General features: G+C 48.0%; 1 protein-coding gene across 2 annotated transcripts in view; it reads left to right on the top strand.

The window, feature by feature from the left end:
* Positions 1–16746, top strand: part of TTK (TTK protein kinase) — a 75433-nt gene that overhangs the window by 44592 nt on the left and 14095 nt on the right. For both annotated transcript variants that reach the window (XM_073589687.1, XM_073589686.1), the window contains exons 17-19: positions 681–805; positions 1186–1266; positions 4114–4290. In XM_073589687.1, coding sequence (XP_073445788.1) covers positions 681–805; positions 1186–1266; positions 4114–4290 — 383 coding nt within the window. The remainder of the gene's footprint in view (positions 1–680; positions 806–1185; positions 1267–4113; positions 4291–16746) is intronic.

Below are 16746 nucleotides of genomic sequence, written 5' to 3'. Positions count from 1 at the left end.
TCTGTTGTATATGAAAAAACTGAGCCTCTCTGTCAAGGATGGGACTCTTCTTGGTTCCCATGATTTAAGGATCATTATTCTCAGTTACTTGTAGAGGAAGGTTTCCATTGAGGGTACATGGAGGGTCCTGGCACAAGAATGTATGGCATGGTCATCTGTGACATGACTTGGCTAAATCTCTATCCATGTATGTAGCGAGGGGATCAGGTACGTACTCCTGCTGTTGCTGTGTTCAGTGCCTCAGAATAGGGGGCAACAACCAGGTAACAGATTCCCTTTAAGGCCTTAAGGACTTTTCCCCTTTATTAAGAAGAACAAACACTTGCCTTGCGCATTTTTCACACAAGGGACTTGTAGCGCAGATTGGAAATCCTTGTTACGGGGGCAGTTATGCCGCAAGTGGTGTTCAGTGTCTGCATCTAGGTTCTCATTCCACAGCGCCCACTTGGGTGTGAGGAAATAATGACGTACTCAGAAGAAAGGGAAAAAAACACGATGAAACAAATTCTTGCATATGTAGTTCTTGATTAGACTCAAATACATTACCCCGTCACTGCAAGTCAGTGATGCTGACCACTGAGCCTACCAGCTAATAGTAAAGGGACATGATTTTAGAAGTCTACCCTTGTGCTTGTATTGTGTGCGGCTGGATGTTCACACACGTACTGTTTATCTTCTAGGTATTGTTCACAGTGATCTGAAGCCGGCAAACTTCTTGATTGTCGATGGGATGCTGAAGCTGATAGACTTCGGCATTGCAAACCAAATACACCCCGATATGACCAGCATTGTGAAAGACTCTCAGGTATTTATACTGAAGATGGCATTCCGGTTTAATGTGTGGATTTATTATATTTCCATGGCTACATTTTGATAGCGTTAGCAGTAATAAATCAGAAGCCCTCTGACTGCTGAGCCACTATTGGATCACTATATCCAAGATTGGGTTTCCTCTAGACACCAGGTTCACCCATACTTGTTCATGAGTTGACCTGTCTCCGTGTAAAGCAAATGTTATCTACAACAATCAGTTTGGGGTCTTAGCAGTTGTATCCTCACAATTCAATTATATTTATTACTTGGGTATGGCAAAAAATATTTTTGGTTGCAAAAGGTTTCTTGGGCATAGTTGGCTACTCATTGATTTTTTTCTTTTCTTTTTTATTCTGTTATTCTTCCATTTAGGTGGGCACAATAAATTACATGCCGCCTGAGGCCATCAAAGATACCACATCGTTTGGAGATAATGGAAGGCCTAGGTCAAAGGTAAAATCTGCCCGTGCTTTGTCTATCATTGCAACTGTAAATGTTTAGATCCTAGTTGATTATGCAATTATTTATTCTGCTTGTAGAGGAGATCTGGGATGGAGCATTTCAGTGTTAAAATCAGGCGTATGCCTTCAAACACTTGTATGCTTAGTGATTCTGCCTAGTTTGAAAGTTATCCCCTGTCCATAGGCAAAAGGATAAATTCCCTTTCACTGGGAGTCCAACTGCTGGGACCCCAACTGTTCCTGAAATTGGGCCTCTGAAGCGCACTGTCTGAAGGGTGGAGAGACAGCGCGCACACCTCTTCTCCATTCATCCTCAATGGGAGTGCAGATATAGCAGAGCTCTGCACTTGGCTGGTCTACAGCACTCCCATTAACAATGGATGAAGGTGCACATAATCCATTCATATGGGGGTCTTTAGTTGTGAAACGATTAATGAGGTTCCCATCACTACATCTTAAAGGGAAGGTGCCATCCAAAAAAAATTTTTCAGCAATTGAAAAAATGTAAAGAGTTAATGTTTGCATTTTCTTAAAAAAATATTATCATTTGTTTTTAATTTTGCAAAATATGAAAAATAATTTTAAAAAGTTTGGCATTTCCACTTGTTAACACTAGGGGGAGCAGCTACTGAAATTTGACACAAAAACCAAGTGTACAACTAGCTCACATTACTGCCCTGCAGTAATTATGGGCGGAATCTGCTGACATGGGTGTGGTGTCACTCCTCTCCTCCCCTTCTGGGTGTTTGCTAAGGGAAAAGAGAGGATGACATCTAGGAACACAGTGAGCAGCCATTTTGATGGGGCCTGCAAAGTTACTGACTGTCTTTGCATGCAAAGTCTGGATCAGAACAGGCCATCAATCAGCAGAAATGTTTCCTGGATTTCTGTGGAGCAGACGGTCCATCCATGTGTATAAAACACAGCGCTCTATGTTCAATCCCTGGCACTGAACACTGTGCCCCCCATAGACCAGCACACTGCTCTCCTGAAATACTCTGTGCTGCTGTCACTCTGCTCCTTCCTCCATATATCAGGCCCCTGTCACCTCGCTTTCACACATCGCCAGGACAGGATCTGAGGAGAGGAATGGGGTCTTCGGTCACCGAGGATGGCAGGCAGCACAGAGTATTTCAGGAGAACAGTGTGCTGGTCTATGGGGGGGCACAGAGGGAGATATATGGGAAGAGCAGGGTGACAGCACCACGGAAATCCAGGAAACATTTCTGCTGATTGATGGCCTGTTCTGATCCAGACTTTGCATGCGAAGACCCCATTCCCCTCCTCAGATCCTGTCCTGGTGATGTGTGAAAGCGAGGCGACAGGCGCAGTCTGGGGTGACGTTGGGAAGCAGGATGGGGGGAAATGTAGCCATACAGTAACATTAAAAATGAGGCCCCTCTCTTCAGCTACCTCAGCAGCCAACCCTCCCCTGACTGCACCTATTACCCCTGACCCGTGTGCAGGTGCTCAGCCAGAACCACCCTAGAATGGGTCCCCTTTTAGCAGATAATACTGCCATAGTGTTCAAACATAATACCGCCATATAGTTCACACATAATGCCGCCATATAGATCATACACAATACCACCATGTAGATCACACAAAACAGCAGAGTGACAGCAGCAGAGTATTTCAGGAGAGCAGTATCACACGGGATACGATTAGATACACTGCTCAGCAGTCAGTATCACACGGATAGGATTAGATACACAGCTCAGCAGACAGTATCACACAAGAGCGGATTAGATACACGCTCAGCAGTCAGTATCACACGTGATAGGATTAGATACACAGCTCAGCAGTAAGTATCACACAGGATAGGGTTAGATACACTGCTCAGCACACAGTATCACACAGGAGAGGATTAGATACACGCTCAGCAGTCAGTATCACACAGGAGAGGATTAGATACACAGCTCAGCAGTCAGTATCACACAGGAGAGGATTAGATACACAGCTCAGCAGACAGTATCACACAGGATAGGATTAGATACACGCTCAGCAGTCAGTATCACACAGGAGAGGATTAGATACACAGCTCAGCAGTCAGTATCACACAGGAGAGGATTAGATGTCCAGCAGATTGCCAAGTGTTTTGAAAGAGCAGGGAGCAGCTCCTATGTTTTGCAAGTGCAGGGGCTGCAGCTGGTCGGGTGTTTTGGAAAGAGCAGCTAGGTCCCCAGGAGCTCGTCCTGTATTCTCTCCTGCAGGTTGTATGTGCAGAGTGAACATCCAAGCCGTTATGCTGGAACAGTACAGCATCCAGGGCTTGCATCAGAGTGTAACTGGAAAGCACTGGGCTCTAATAAAATGGCGCCTGGTCACACCTACAGCTGTGAATTGAGCTGCCCAGAGGCGTGCCCAGTTCACAGCTAATGCTGCTGCAATGATACAGATAGGGGTCGGAGCCGACTGTTATGTCTTATGCCCAGGGACTGCCATAAATGAGCATGGAAAGTGTCGTTCAGCAGCCAGAGAGGTAAGATGGGGCAGCCCCCAGTGGCTGCATTAATACAGTAAAAAAAAAATACCATACACACCACTGAGTCAAGCTTAGGGGACAATATCTTTTTATACTATTTTCTTTTTTACATTAAATTATAAAAAAACATGGCACCTTCCCTTTAAACTTATAGGATGTGATCAAGAATGGCTCGGTAACACCAGTGGATCTGTGCTTCTGGTTGCCTTCCTATAGATAACACTGGCCTATTACGTGAAAGCAGGACTAATGTATATTATCGTCCCAAGTTATGCGATCTACAATAGTATAGTCCTTATAAATTCTCTGAATATATTCACTATGACATAAATACTTGTTTTCTGTTCTTTCTAGATAAGTCCCAAAGGAGATGTGTGGTCTCTGGGATGTATTCTTTACTGCATGACCTATGGGAAGACCCCATTCCAGCATATTACTAATCAGATCACAAAGCTACATGCAATCTTGGATCCCAGTTATGTTATAGACATACCGGATATACCAGAGAGGGACCTTCAGGACGTACTCAGAGTAAGATTCTCTCATGTCTTGAAAATTAGGGCAGCCAGCACCCCAAACAACTTGGAAGTGTAAAGGACCTATTTTACAAGAACCGATCGGTGGCGCTAAACCCAGTTAGATGTTTACCGATCGGCAGTTGTTTAAAATCCTCTTTACAATGAGATATAGCTTCAGAGGCGCACTGAACGATCTGGAATCGATGATTCAGTGCACATAGGCTACAACTGTGCATGATCGTTTGGTGAAGATCACTTCCACCTGATTGTCAGACTGTTTAGGCTGCAAGGATACCTTGAAAGGAGCGTTTTTGGAAGTCTTTCTCGATAATCTTCCAGTGTAAATGGAGCTGCTGCAGGAAAAAATATCATGAAGCTTTCTAGATACTTAGAGGTTGTCCACTAATCAAGCAACCTCTTCTAATTTACTATATTCCTCCTAATTTATTACTAGTCTGTACTCTCCTCCTGCGCTGTTCCAGCAATGTTGGTGCGGAGTCTCCCAAACTTGCTTGTTATGACATGCGAGACCGGCAGCCAACCAGCAGCTGCTATTGGGCTGCGTCACTCTCACTTCCTTCAGACGAAACAGACATCCGAAGTGAGAACTGCTGCTCTCGGACTTCCTATAGATGTCAGCAGGCCCAGATTGATGATCTGGCGAGCCTGGCAGATACCCGGTGGGCTGGCGGCTCTGAACTACAAAATGGGCCGCTGGCCCTTTAAAACTTCTGACTAGGCTCTGTGTGCGCTCGCGCTCCTATTGGTGCACACGCTGATAATGGCCGCAGCGGCCTGCCTCAGTGTGTGAGCGCGGCCCTCTTCAGTGCGGGCAAGCAGGGGAGTGCGCGCACACAGAGCCTAGTCAGAAATTTGAAAGGGCCGCCTGGGCGCGCACAGGACGCCTCTCTGCTCTCCTCCAGGGGCGTCGCTATGAAAGCATCGGGCCTGTTGTCCTCCTGTGCAGCTCGCTCTGAGGGAGACAGCCAGCGCAGCAATCAAGATGAAATCAGCATAAGGTCAGCATAGGTGGCTGCTTCTCCCAGGGAGAGATAAGCTCCTGTCAGCAGGTGACAGCTTCTCTTGCTCTCATCTGCTAGTATCCTGACCCGTAGCGAGGAGAGACCAGGGGATGTGCAGGGACAGAGCTGCTGTGAGCAGGAGAAGCTGAAGAGCTGCACATGGACACCAGCCTCCCCTGCACCACTGAGGAGAGTGTTGTGCGGCTGTGTGTGTGTGGCTGTGTGTGAAACATGTATGTGTGATATACGTGTGTGAGCTACACGTGTGTGTGTGTGTGCGCTGTGTAATGTGTGTGTGTGTGTGAGAGCTGTGTAGTGTGTGTGTGCTACTTGTGTGTGTGTGAGCTGTGTAATGTGTGTGTGCTACTTCTGTGTGTGATACGTGTGTGCGTGAGCTGTGTGATACATGCGTGTGTGTGAGCTGTGTGATACGTGTGTGAGCTGTGTGATACATGCGTTTGTGATACGTGTGATGTGTGAGCTGTATGAGCGTGAGCTACTTGTGTGAGCTGTGTGATACGTGTGTGTGATACGTGTGTGTTGTGTGTGTGTGATGCATGTGTGTGATACATGCGTGTGTGAGCTACTTTGTGTGAGCTGTGTAATGTGTTTGAGCTGTGTAATGTGTGTGTGTGTGTGATACATACGTGTGTGTGTGTGAGCTCTGTGATACATGCGTGTGTGGTGTGTGAGCTGTGTGATACATGCGTTTGTGATACGTGTGTGTGATGCATGCGTATGTGCTGTGTGATACGTGTGAGCTACTTGTGTGTGTGAGTTGTGATACATGTGTGTGTGTGTGTGTGTGTGATACGTGTGAGCTGTGTGTGTGATCGTGAGCTGTGTGATACGTGTGTGTGTGTGTGTGTGTGTGTGATACGTGTGTGCGAGCTGTGATACAGCGTGTGTGTGTGAGCTAAATCAAAAGTTGGCACAGCCTGCCAGTGTTCTGCGATTTTGGTGAGGACATTCATTGTATGTGGGCTGGTGAATTTTCTTTTTTTTGTGCCAGGGCTGCTTTTTGGTCTCAGTCCGGCCCTGGATGTCAGCTTTGTCTGAAGGAAGTGACGTAACATAAGAACGTCATTCTAGCCCCAGTGCCGACCACTCAGGTGTCAACAGGCTGTATTATTCCAGAAGTGGGACTGTTACTGTTCGTGAGGACACGTCTTGTGCGTTATGTTTTGCTCACACTGAAATTAAAATAAAAAAAACCAGTAATTTATAGTATGTAGTTTACTAGATGGAGGCCTGATGCTATTGCATCGAGAGGGCGGTAATGTCATGATGGGGGCAGGCTTTGCAGCGCTGAGAATTTCTATCCTCCCCCCCCCATGCTCACCCACCTATCCACTCTCTTTCCCCATGTGCTGACTTCTCCCGTCTGTGCTCTCTTCTTTGACCTGTCTATCCCATGTGCTATCCCCCTTGTCTGCTGTCTCTCTCCTTCCTGTGCTGTGTTCTCCCCTCATGTGCTGTCCCGTTTGAGCGGTCTCCCCCCTGTGCTCTGTCTCTCTGACCCCTGTGTCTGACCGTGTACAGAACATACCACAGCTCCTGGGCAGGGGAGGAAGCAAAAGACAATACTGACAGGAGACCACAAAGGATACATTTTGTGAGGTAAAATATTGTTTTAAAACAGTCAGTGAAATATTTTACCTCACAAAATGAATCCTCTGCGATCTCCTGCTGTAATGTCAGTATTGTCTTTTGCTTCCTCCGCTGCCCAGGAGATGTGGTATGCTCCGTACACGGTTAGACACAAACAAATTTTAAAATGAACTTTCGTTCTTGGGAAAACCCCTTTAATGTGACCGGCTTCCTCTGCTTGTAAACATGTAGCGCATCTGCCGCCGGGAACAGCCGAATGATTCACTGCGCCTGCATGGAATTTGCGTAGACGCAGTGTTCCGCTGGTGGTACCGCGCAAGAGGCTGCGTGAGTGTAGTGCGACGGTGTTCTGCTGATGGTACCACGCAATAGGTTGGTACCAGCAGCAGTTTCCATATTGAGACACCCATCACTTGGGTGTCCCAATATGGCGGTTGGTGAACTTCCTCCGCTTGGAATTCTGGGATACGGTGACATCTGAACAGAACATGAAATGAAAACCTTTACAAGGCAATTATATAAATAGATATGCACTTTGCTGCTGTTCATGTGTAATAACTCCGATCTAAGTATAAATCCACACGTGGCAGAAAATTTCCACTGGAAATGGACAGCAAAATCCACATGTACTGCAGATTAGCAGTGGATTTTAGTGCTGCCACATTGAGGGTGGATATGCTGCAGATTTTTCTTGCAGATTTGCTCAGAAAACATCTGCATCCCATTATGGTACAAGACGAGTGCATTATTATACAGATATTATTGACCTTCTGACACTTTCTCCTATTGTACTGTCAGAATTCACAGAGGGACTCATTCTGTAGTCAGCCATAGATAGTGTAACACGCAATACAGATGGCAAACTGCAAAATTTTAATCCCCAAAAAGTATTTTTTCTAACAGATTAATTCACGACCGTGTTGCATAGATGAGTACACCCCAAAGAAAGTTTTAGGAGCAAAACTAGCATTTAGAGTACATCATTCTAATTAACTGTAGGTCAACCACAGGTAATTATGCATTAAACAGGTTTCCAGCAGATAGTTGACTATGAAAGTGCACTACTTTTAGCTTTAAAAAAAAAAAAAAAATCCCTTTCCATTTCATGCTGTCAGCAATAGCACCACATGGAAAAGAAACGTCACAAGACTTGAGAGAGAAAATCATTTAATTTACACAAGAAAGGTGAAGCTTACAAAAAGATCAGCAGACCTTTACACTTGTCAGAATACTGTAGCAAATGTGACAAGGTTTCATTGAATTCACAGAACTACTGCTTTATATTGAAATAGAAGATGCTTCCATCACTCTGTGCCCTTAGTAGAAATGAACTTTTCCAACATGACAACGATCCAAAACAGTGGCCAAGTATGGGTTCAGATCTGGAGACCATCGTATACCTATGGGGAATTCTGAGGAGACAAGTTGGGCATCACTCTCCATCCAGCATCAAGGCTGTAAAAGAGGTCTTTCTTGGAAAATAGAAAAAGATGTTACAGTATGACACCAATTTGCTTTTTCCATGCTTAGAAGACTTGGTGCTGTCCTTAAAATTCACAGACGTCACACAAAATGCTAGATGTAGGTTTTTTGATTTTTTTTTTTTTTTTTACGTGGGATGTATTCATTTTTGCGCTGCCTAATTTGAGTATGGTCACATGCACACACTGAGTGTTTGGTCAGTGTTTTAAAAACCTCTGTATTAGTAAGCCAAAGAGGGTGAAAAGAAGTGGTGATGTGTTTCTATTAGGCTATGTGCACACGGTGCAGATCCTCTCCCGGATTTTTCAGCGCGGATTTTACTAAATCCGCAGGTCAAATGACCTGCATTTTTCCTGCGGATTTCTTCCTTTTTTTTTGGCGGGTTTACTGCCGTTTTTGTACGGTTTTCCACCTGCGGATTTGTAGAATGGAGCAGGTGGAAAACTGCAGCAAAACCGCACAAAAGAAGTGACATGCTGCTTTTTTTTCTGCACAAAATCCGCAGCAGGTGCACAGCGTTTTTTTTTTTTTTTTTACATAGGCTATAATGGTACTGTACATCACCTGCAGTTCTGCTGCAGATCCGCAGCGGAAACTGCACCGTGTGCACAGACCCTTATACTTTCAGTCTGATTGTTCCACTCCTGGTTTTGGATTATAAATACTAATGTAAAATACTGACCAAATCCTGAACGTGTGAACGTGGCCTAAAGCTGAATATTTCATAATGAAAGTTATACTGTTAGGCTATGTGCCCACGCTAGCGGTTTTAAATGCTCCGGAAACTGATCCCCTTCCCAGAAAACGCGCCTCTTTTTTTCCGCGCGTTTTGTGCAAAAAAGCCGCTCATTTTTGAAGCGTTTTTTGACACGCGTTTTCTGGGAACATTGGGGATGGCTAAAAACGCTCAGCTATGCGGAAATTAATGAGCATGCTGCGTTTTTAGCCGCTAAGCGGTTAAAAATGCATGCATTGGTAAAAAAAGCCAAAAACGCATGCTAATTAATTAGAAGCATCTTTTAAGCGTTTCTGCAGCGTCTGAGCCGGCACAAACGCTGCAGAAACACTTAAAAAAACGCAACGTGGGCACACAGCCTTAATCTTTCATGTTATGGGTTAAAAAAAATGTTCTATGTAACTTGTTTCTACACAATTTTGGAAATTGTTCTTGTGTCCAGTGAGATATTGATTGAGGCTGTGTGCACACGTTGCCTTTTTTTTTTTGCGTTTTCGCAGCGTTTTTCCGCTGCGCAATCGCCGCAAGAAAACGCATCCCATGCAACCCTATGGGATTGCGCAATGCTGTGCTAATGCTGCGGATTTTTCCGCTGCGGAATCACATAGCGGAAAAATCCGCAGCATGCCCATTGTTTTTGCGGAATCGTGGCGACTCCACACCCATAGGAATGCACTGATCCGCTTACTTTCCACATGTGGCTATGCCCACCATGCGCAAAGTACCGTATTTTATTCGGACTCCCATGACAGCACCACGAGAGAGGGGATCCGCCCTTTAGGAACAGGAAACCTACAGATACAAAAAGGGCGGCACCAGTTGGTTTCCTGTTCCTGAGGGGATGGGATCCTACAGAAGACCGGATCCCAGGGCCGGCCGATACAGGTAGCGAGGGGGTCTCCTACCTCGGCCTGGTGTGGAACTCCTGGAAGACGCCACGGTGGCCCAGGATGGGTGGCGTGGCGGATGCAGCAGGGAGCGGCGTCCGGAGGAGGTCCGTCTCCAGGGTAAGGCCGCCGCCGGTGAGTATGCCCCCCGGGGGCTCCCGGCTCCGGCGGCGCAAGTGCGGTGGTAACGGGGGCCGGCGCGGCTGCGGGGTGCTGAGACCGGGGAGCGCTGCATTCCGGAGCGCCCGGGCGTCCCGCGTGACTTCCGGTCACGTCGCGGTGACGTCAGGGGGCGGGCGGAGGATGCGCTTCCGGGTCGGCAGGGCGCCACTGCGCAGGTGCGAGAATCCAAGATGGCGGCGCCCATCGTAAACGCCGATAAGCGTCGGCTCTCCGGCCAGGTGCGGCGCCAGCTGGGGAAGGGAGCCCTATTAAGGGGGGAGGGGCACGGCAGGAATACTGCTGCCCGGAGGAGGGGTATATAGGCAGGACCCTGGCAGGGTGCCTTGCCTTGGCCACATTATTGCGAGCAGTAATGGAGAGCGATCAGCAGCAGCGGCGGCAGCGACAAGCATCACTACCGCCCCTGGATGACCTTCGGCAGGGCAAGCAGAAAAAGAAAGAGTCCCGTGACAGTAAGGAGCGTGCGGGACGAAGTGACCAATCCATTCATAAAAGCTCCTCTAAGCAGACAGGAGCATCGACTGAGAAGAATCCCCCTCATTCTCCGGTACTTGATTGTGGCACTGGTAAGTGATCTTCGTGAAAGTTCACTCAGTGACGGGACCCCCCCTTCTGTGTTTTATTCTAGTGGAAGAAGGCTACAAGTAAAACTAAACACAGGGAATGCGCCCTCTGTGCATGCCCATTACCAGACTCATGCCCCAAAAAATTGTGCCCCCCCCTGTATTCAGCAGACAGTGGCGGAAGAGTCGCCCGCGGTAGCGGCGAGTTTAAGGGACATAGGGCAGAGATGAAGGAAACCCTAAAGTCTTTGTCCCAGCCGGAAAGTCTAAGGGGCGGGGTCCCGGTGGAGTCCGATTCCTCGGCAGAATGGAGGAGAAGTAGAGACTCCCAGGCTTCATCTCCCTCGTCCTTCTCAGGAGAAGAGGACTCTGGGCGGTTTTGTTTGCCACTTGACTGGGTAGGCAAGCTGGTCAAAGCAGTCAGAGGGACAATGCAAGTAGAGGAGCCTAAGCCCCAGTTATCCATGCAGGATGTCATGTTCGGGGGCCTGGAGCAGAGGAAGCGTAGAGTCTTCCCATTAAATCAGAAAATCCAGGATCTGATCCACAGAGAGTGGAAAAAAACGGATAAAAGAGGGTCGCTACCACCAGCCCTCAAACGCAGATATCCCTTCGACGATCCGGCAGTGAATACTTGGGACAAGGCCCCCAAATTAGATGCAGCCATTGCGAAGGCATCGAAAAGATCCTCGCTACCCTTTGAGGACATGGGATCCCTTAAAAATCCCCTAGACAGGAAGGCAGATACCTTCCTTAAGAATACCTGGGAAATGGCTGCCGGGTCCTTAAGACCAGCAGTGGCATCAACATGCACGGCCAGGTCCATGATGGTCTGGTTGGACCAGTTGGAATCACAATTAAAACAGGGTACGTCGAGGCAAACAATTCTTGGGGCCCTACCAAAAATCCAAGAGGGAGCAGCATTCCTAGCAGATGCCTCAGCGGATGCAGTAAGAATGGCCGCCAGGGCAGCAGGTCTCTCTAATGCGGCTCGTAGAGCCCTGTGGCTAAAGTGCTGGCAGGGAGACATTCAGTACAGGGCGAAGCTCTGTACTATTCCGTGTGAAGGTGAATATTCGGCGCAGTCCTGGACGAACTGCTTGAGAAGGCTGGGGACGACAAGAAAAAATTCCCAAATCTCTGGTCTGCGTCCTACCGACGTCCATTTGGTAGAAGGAGATTCGGTCAGGGGAGAAGGCGCAATTCTTCGCCTATTAGAGACCGTCCCAGATGGGAAGATAGAAGGAGAAGAGGTACGGGCTACATGTTCAGACGCTCGTCGAGAGATCAAAAGAGACAGAATCAATGACTAGTAATTCCCGTGGGGGGTAGACTGTCATCCTTCCTCCCGGCATGGTTACAGATTACAAATAGTGACTGGGTGCGCAAGGTAATATCCACCGGGCTTAGATTGGAGTTTACCCAGGTCCCGCGGGATACCTTTAAACTAACTCCCTTAAGATCTTCACCCCTCGAACAAGCAGCTTTAGAAGCGGAGGGCTTGAGTCTATGCCAGAAAAACGTCCTGATAGAGGTTCCAGAATCTGAGAGAGGAAGAGGGTTCTACTCTCCCTTATTCCTAATCCAAAAACCTGATAAAACATTTAGGACGATTATTAATTTACGTTTCCTTAATGAGTTTTTGGTTAATCGTACTTTTAAGATGGAGTCCATCAATACAACAATAAAAATATTGTTTAAAGGGTGTTTTATGGCAGTCATAGATTTGAAAGATGCGTACTATCATGTACCTATCCATGCAGATTTCCAGCAGTACCTGAGAGTGGCGGTTTCAGTAGACGGCATAGTCCGTCATTATCAGTATAGAGCCCTTCCCTTTGGTCTCTCAGCAGCGCCCCGGGTATTTACAAAAATAGTGGCCGAGGTTATGGCTCATCTACGGGAAGTGGACATCTTAATTGTTCCATATTTACATGATTTTTTTGATTGTGGGAAAATCGGTGGGCCATTGTATATCCCAGATAGAAAGGGCTAAATCCAGGTTAGAAAACCTCGGTTGGATATTAAACTACGAGAAATCCCGACTCCAGCCCTTAAAGATACAGAAGTTTCTAGGCTTACTATTAAATTCAGAAACTCAGCAGTGTCTGTTGCCATTGGATAAATTGCAAAAGATACAGCAGCAGGTTCTTCGGGCGATTAATAATCCTTCTATGACCCTCAGACAGGCCATGTCCCTGTTAGGCTCTCTAACCTCATGCATCCCAGCAGTCAGGTGGGCACAATTCCATACTAGAGCCCTTCAGAAGGACGTCCTGGTTAATAGCAGGGCCTTGGAAGGCTCCTTACAGGGTCGAGTGATGCTAAGCCCCTCAGCTGTTACATTGCTTAGATGGTGGCTCGATGACGAGAACCTAGCCTCAGGGGTGCCCTGGATAACGCAGATAACCCGTATTATAACCACAGACGCTAGTCCCTTCGGTTGGGGGGCCCATATGGGGGACATAGTGGTACAGGGACATTGGGATTCTGATGCTGAGATCTCATCCAACCAGAGAGAGCTATTGGCGATAGAGCGGGCAGTCAAAAAACTCATTATGTACCTACAGGGCCATCACGTGAGGATACTCTCGGACAACCAGGTAGCGGTAGCATATGTCAACCACCAAGGTGGAACCCGCTTCGACGCCCTGATGCGGATAACAGAACGTCTCCTTCAGATAGCAGAGGAAAGTTTTCTATCTTTAACGGCCCTCCACATCAGAGGAAAGGACAACGTGAAGGCAGACTTTCTAAGCCGCAAGGCTCTAAAGCAAGGAGAATGGGCTTTGAACAGGGATATTTACCACCAGATTGTCCGCAGATGGGGTCATCCAGAGGTGGACCTCTTTGCCACCAGAGAAAACAGGAAAGAAAAATCGTTCTGCTCTCTGAATCCCAGGGAAAATCCACTGGCAGTGGATGCCCTCCTGATAAGATGGAACATTTCTCTGGCATACGCCTTCCCGCCATTAAATCTTCTACCTCTGGTAGTAAGGAAGATCAGGGAAGATCGGGCAAGAGTCATATTGATTGCCCCCTTTTGGCCCAGGAGGACCTGGTTCGCATGGTTGAGGACCATGTCGGTATGCGATCCCTGGGTACTGCCAAACCTTCCGGATCTCTACCGGGGGCCAGTCAGCCACCCGCAAGTAGCGGGACTCCATTTGACGGCGTGGTGTTTGAGAGGACACTATTAAAGGATAGAGGGTTCTCCAAGAATTTAATTGATACCCTCCTAAAAAGCAGAAAACTAACTACCACTAACATCTATGCTAGGACCTGGAAACGATTCCTGTCCACCTTTCAAATTGATGTCAGAGACGGAATTCCCACGAAACATATTCTGGAGTTTCTCCAGAAGGGTCTCGAATTGGGTCTCTCCACAAGTACATTAAAAGTACAGGTTTCAGCCTTAGGAGCCTTGTTTGCATGTGATATTGCCAATAACTATTGGGTAGCAAGGTTCATCAAAGCGGCGGCTAGATCGAGACCCATACACAAGGACAGATGTGTGCCTTGGGACTTAAACTTAGTCCTTACAGCCATGACAGAAAGTCCGTTTGAACCTTTGGATTCTGCCTCATTAAAGAATATATCTCTTAAGGCAGCATTTCTGGTAGCAATAACATCCGCACGTAGAGTGAGCGACATACAGGCACTTTCCAGATAGCCCCCTTACACAGAGTTCTTACAGGATAGAGTGATCCTAAGGCCAGATCCAGCATACCTTCCCAAGGTAGCATCACAATTTCACAGGACACAAGAGATAGTTCTGCCTTCCTTCCTCCCTAATCCGACCAACCTTAAAGAGCAAAAACTCCAGGCATTAGATATTAGGAGATGCTTACTTAAATATTTAGCAGCCACGGATCCTTGGAAGAAGGAGAATGCATTATTCCTATCCTTCCAAGGTCCCAGGAAAGGTTGTAGGGTATCGAAACGCACATTAGCAAGGTGGATTAGGGAGGCTATCTCTCTTGCCTACACAGCAGGTGGAGGTCTGGCTCCGCAGAACCTGAGGGCGCATTCCACTCGTGCCATGGCATCATCTTGGGCAGAAAGATCTGGAGTGTCAATTGATCAGATATGTAAGGCGGCCACCTGGTCATCTCCTTCCACCTTTTTTTAACCACTATCGGTTAGACATGGGTGCCTCCTCAGATCTCACCTTTGGGCTAAGGGTGCTGCAGGCTGTAGTTCCCTAAATTAATTTTACATCTCTGTAATTCTCTCGTGGTGCTGTCATGGGAGACTGAATAAAGTATTAAGTTACGTAACGGTATTTTTCGGAAGCCCATGACAGCACCCTTAGTTCCCTCCCTTGTTCACATATAGGGGTGCACTCCTTTAGAAGATTGTCCACAATTTACGGTATGAGGGAGATGGTATAAAAATATTTCTGGTAAATAGGGTAGATAGGTTGTATATATTATATGTTGTGTACTAACCATGGTAGCCTCTCAAGCTCTGTAATCCAACTGATGCGTGGGAGAGGTGCCGCCCTTTTTGTATCTGTAGGTTTCCTGTTCCTAAAGGGCGGATCCCCTCTCTCGTGGTGCTGTCATGGGCTTCCGAAAAATACCGTTACCGGTACGTAACTTAATACTTTTCGGACTATAAGACGCACCGGACCATAAGGCGCACCCCAATTTTCAGAAGGAAAATAGGGAAAAAAATAATGTGTCAAATGGGGGTCCGTCATACAGTCCGAGCTCAGCTTAGCTGGGAAGGGATCCGGCACAGGTGGAGGAGTGGTCACAGGGGTCATTCAGTGGTCCAGGCTCGTGCGGTGGCGGCTCTGTCCTGGGGCAGGTTGGTTGTGCTGGAGCAGCTGGGCTGGGGCAGTTGTGCTGGGGCAGGTGGGCTGAGGGTGGCGGCTCTCTGTGCTCCGGTGCAGGGGCGGCGGCTCCGCCGGCATTTCCTCCAAGCCCGGAGGCCCCCGCACATCCCTTGCTGGCCGCCGCCATGTTGCGGTGGCCTTCGGGAACATGGATGCCGGGAAGATGGCCGCCGGTCCGGGGACGGCGCATGCGCAGGTTCAGATCTCGTCCCGAGATCTTGGGGGACGAGATCTCGTTGCCAAGATTTGAATCTCGTCCCCCGAGATCTCGGGACGATATCTGAACCTGCGCATGCGCCGTCCCCGGACCGGCGTCCATCTTCCCGGCGTCCATGTTCCCGGAGGCCACCGCAACATGGAAGCGGCCAGCAAGGGATGTGCGGGGGACCTCCGTGCTTGGAGGAAATGCCGGCGGAGCCGCCGCCCCTGCACCGGAGCACAGAGAGCCGCTACCCCTGCATCGGAGCACAGCCCATTGCCACCACCGCACTACAGAGCCCCGCGGCACCCGCCTCGGAGGTTGGTACATTGCGACCATAAGATGCACACCCCCCCCCCCACTTTCCCCAAAATTTTTGGGGAAAAAAAGTGCGTCTTATGGTGCGAAAAATAGGTAAGTGGATCATGTGCGGATGGTACCCAGGGCCTGAAGGAGAGGAGTCTCTCCTCAAGGCCTTTGGTACCATAATCCTGTAAAAGATAGAATAAAAATAAAAAATAGAGATATAATCACCTTCCGGCGTCCCCCAGAGTCCTTCCCGCCTCTCACCACGCTTCCGGCATCTTCCGGTCCCGGTAATGCTTGCGCGAGTGACCGCTGATGACGTCACGCTCGCGAGAGCGCGACGTCATCAGCGGTCATTCGCTCAAAGCATTACTGGTACCGGAAGATGCCGCAGAGTAGATCGGGGGCCGTCGGAAGGTGAGAATAAAAATAGTTTTTATTTTTTTTATTTTAACATCCTATTTCCAAGCGATGCTAAACGCTTGGAATGCGCAAGCATTCTGCAAGTGAAAAACGCTTGCAAACCCCTTGTTTTCCGCTGGAGTGCGAAAAAACGCTCGCGAAACGCTTGTTTTCCGTGGCTTGTTTTATGCTGAGCTGTGTGTATTCATATTCTTGTGTGTATACGTACATTAGA

The sequence above is a fragment of the Dendrobates tinctorius genome, unplaced genomic scaffold, assembly GCF_039654945.1.
Source record: "Dendrobates tinctorius isolate UK_male_01 unplaced genomic scaffold, ASM3965494v1 ptg000111l, whole genome shotgun sequence".
In the NCBI taxonomy this organism is placed as follows: Eukaryota; Metazoa; Chordata; class Amphibia; order Anura; family Dendrobatidae; genus Dendrobates; species Dendrobates tinctorius.
Note: the sequence above shows the minus strand (reverse complement) of the source record. Positions and strands in the feature narration are given on the sequence as shown.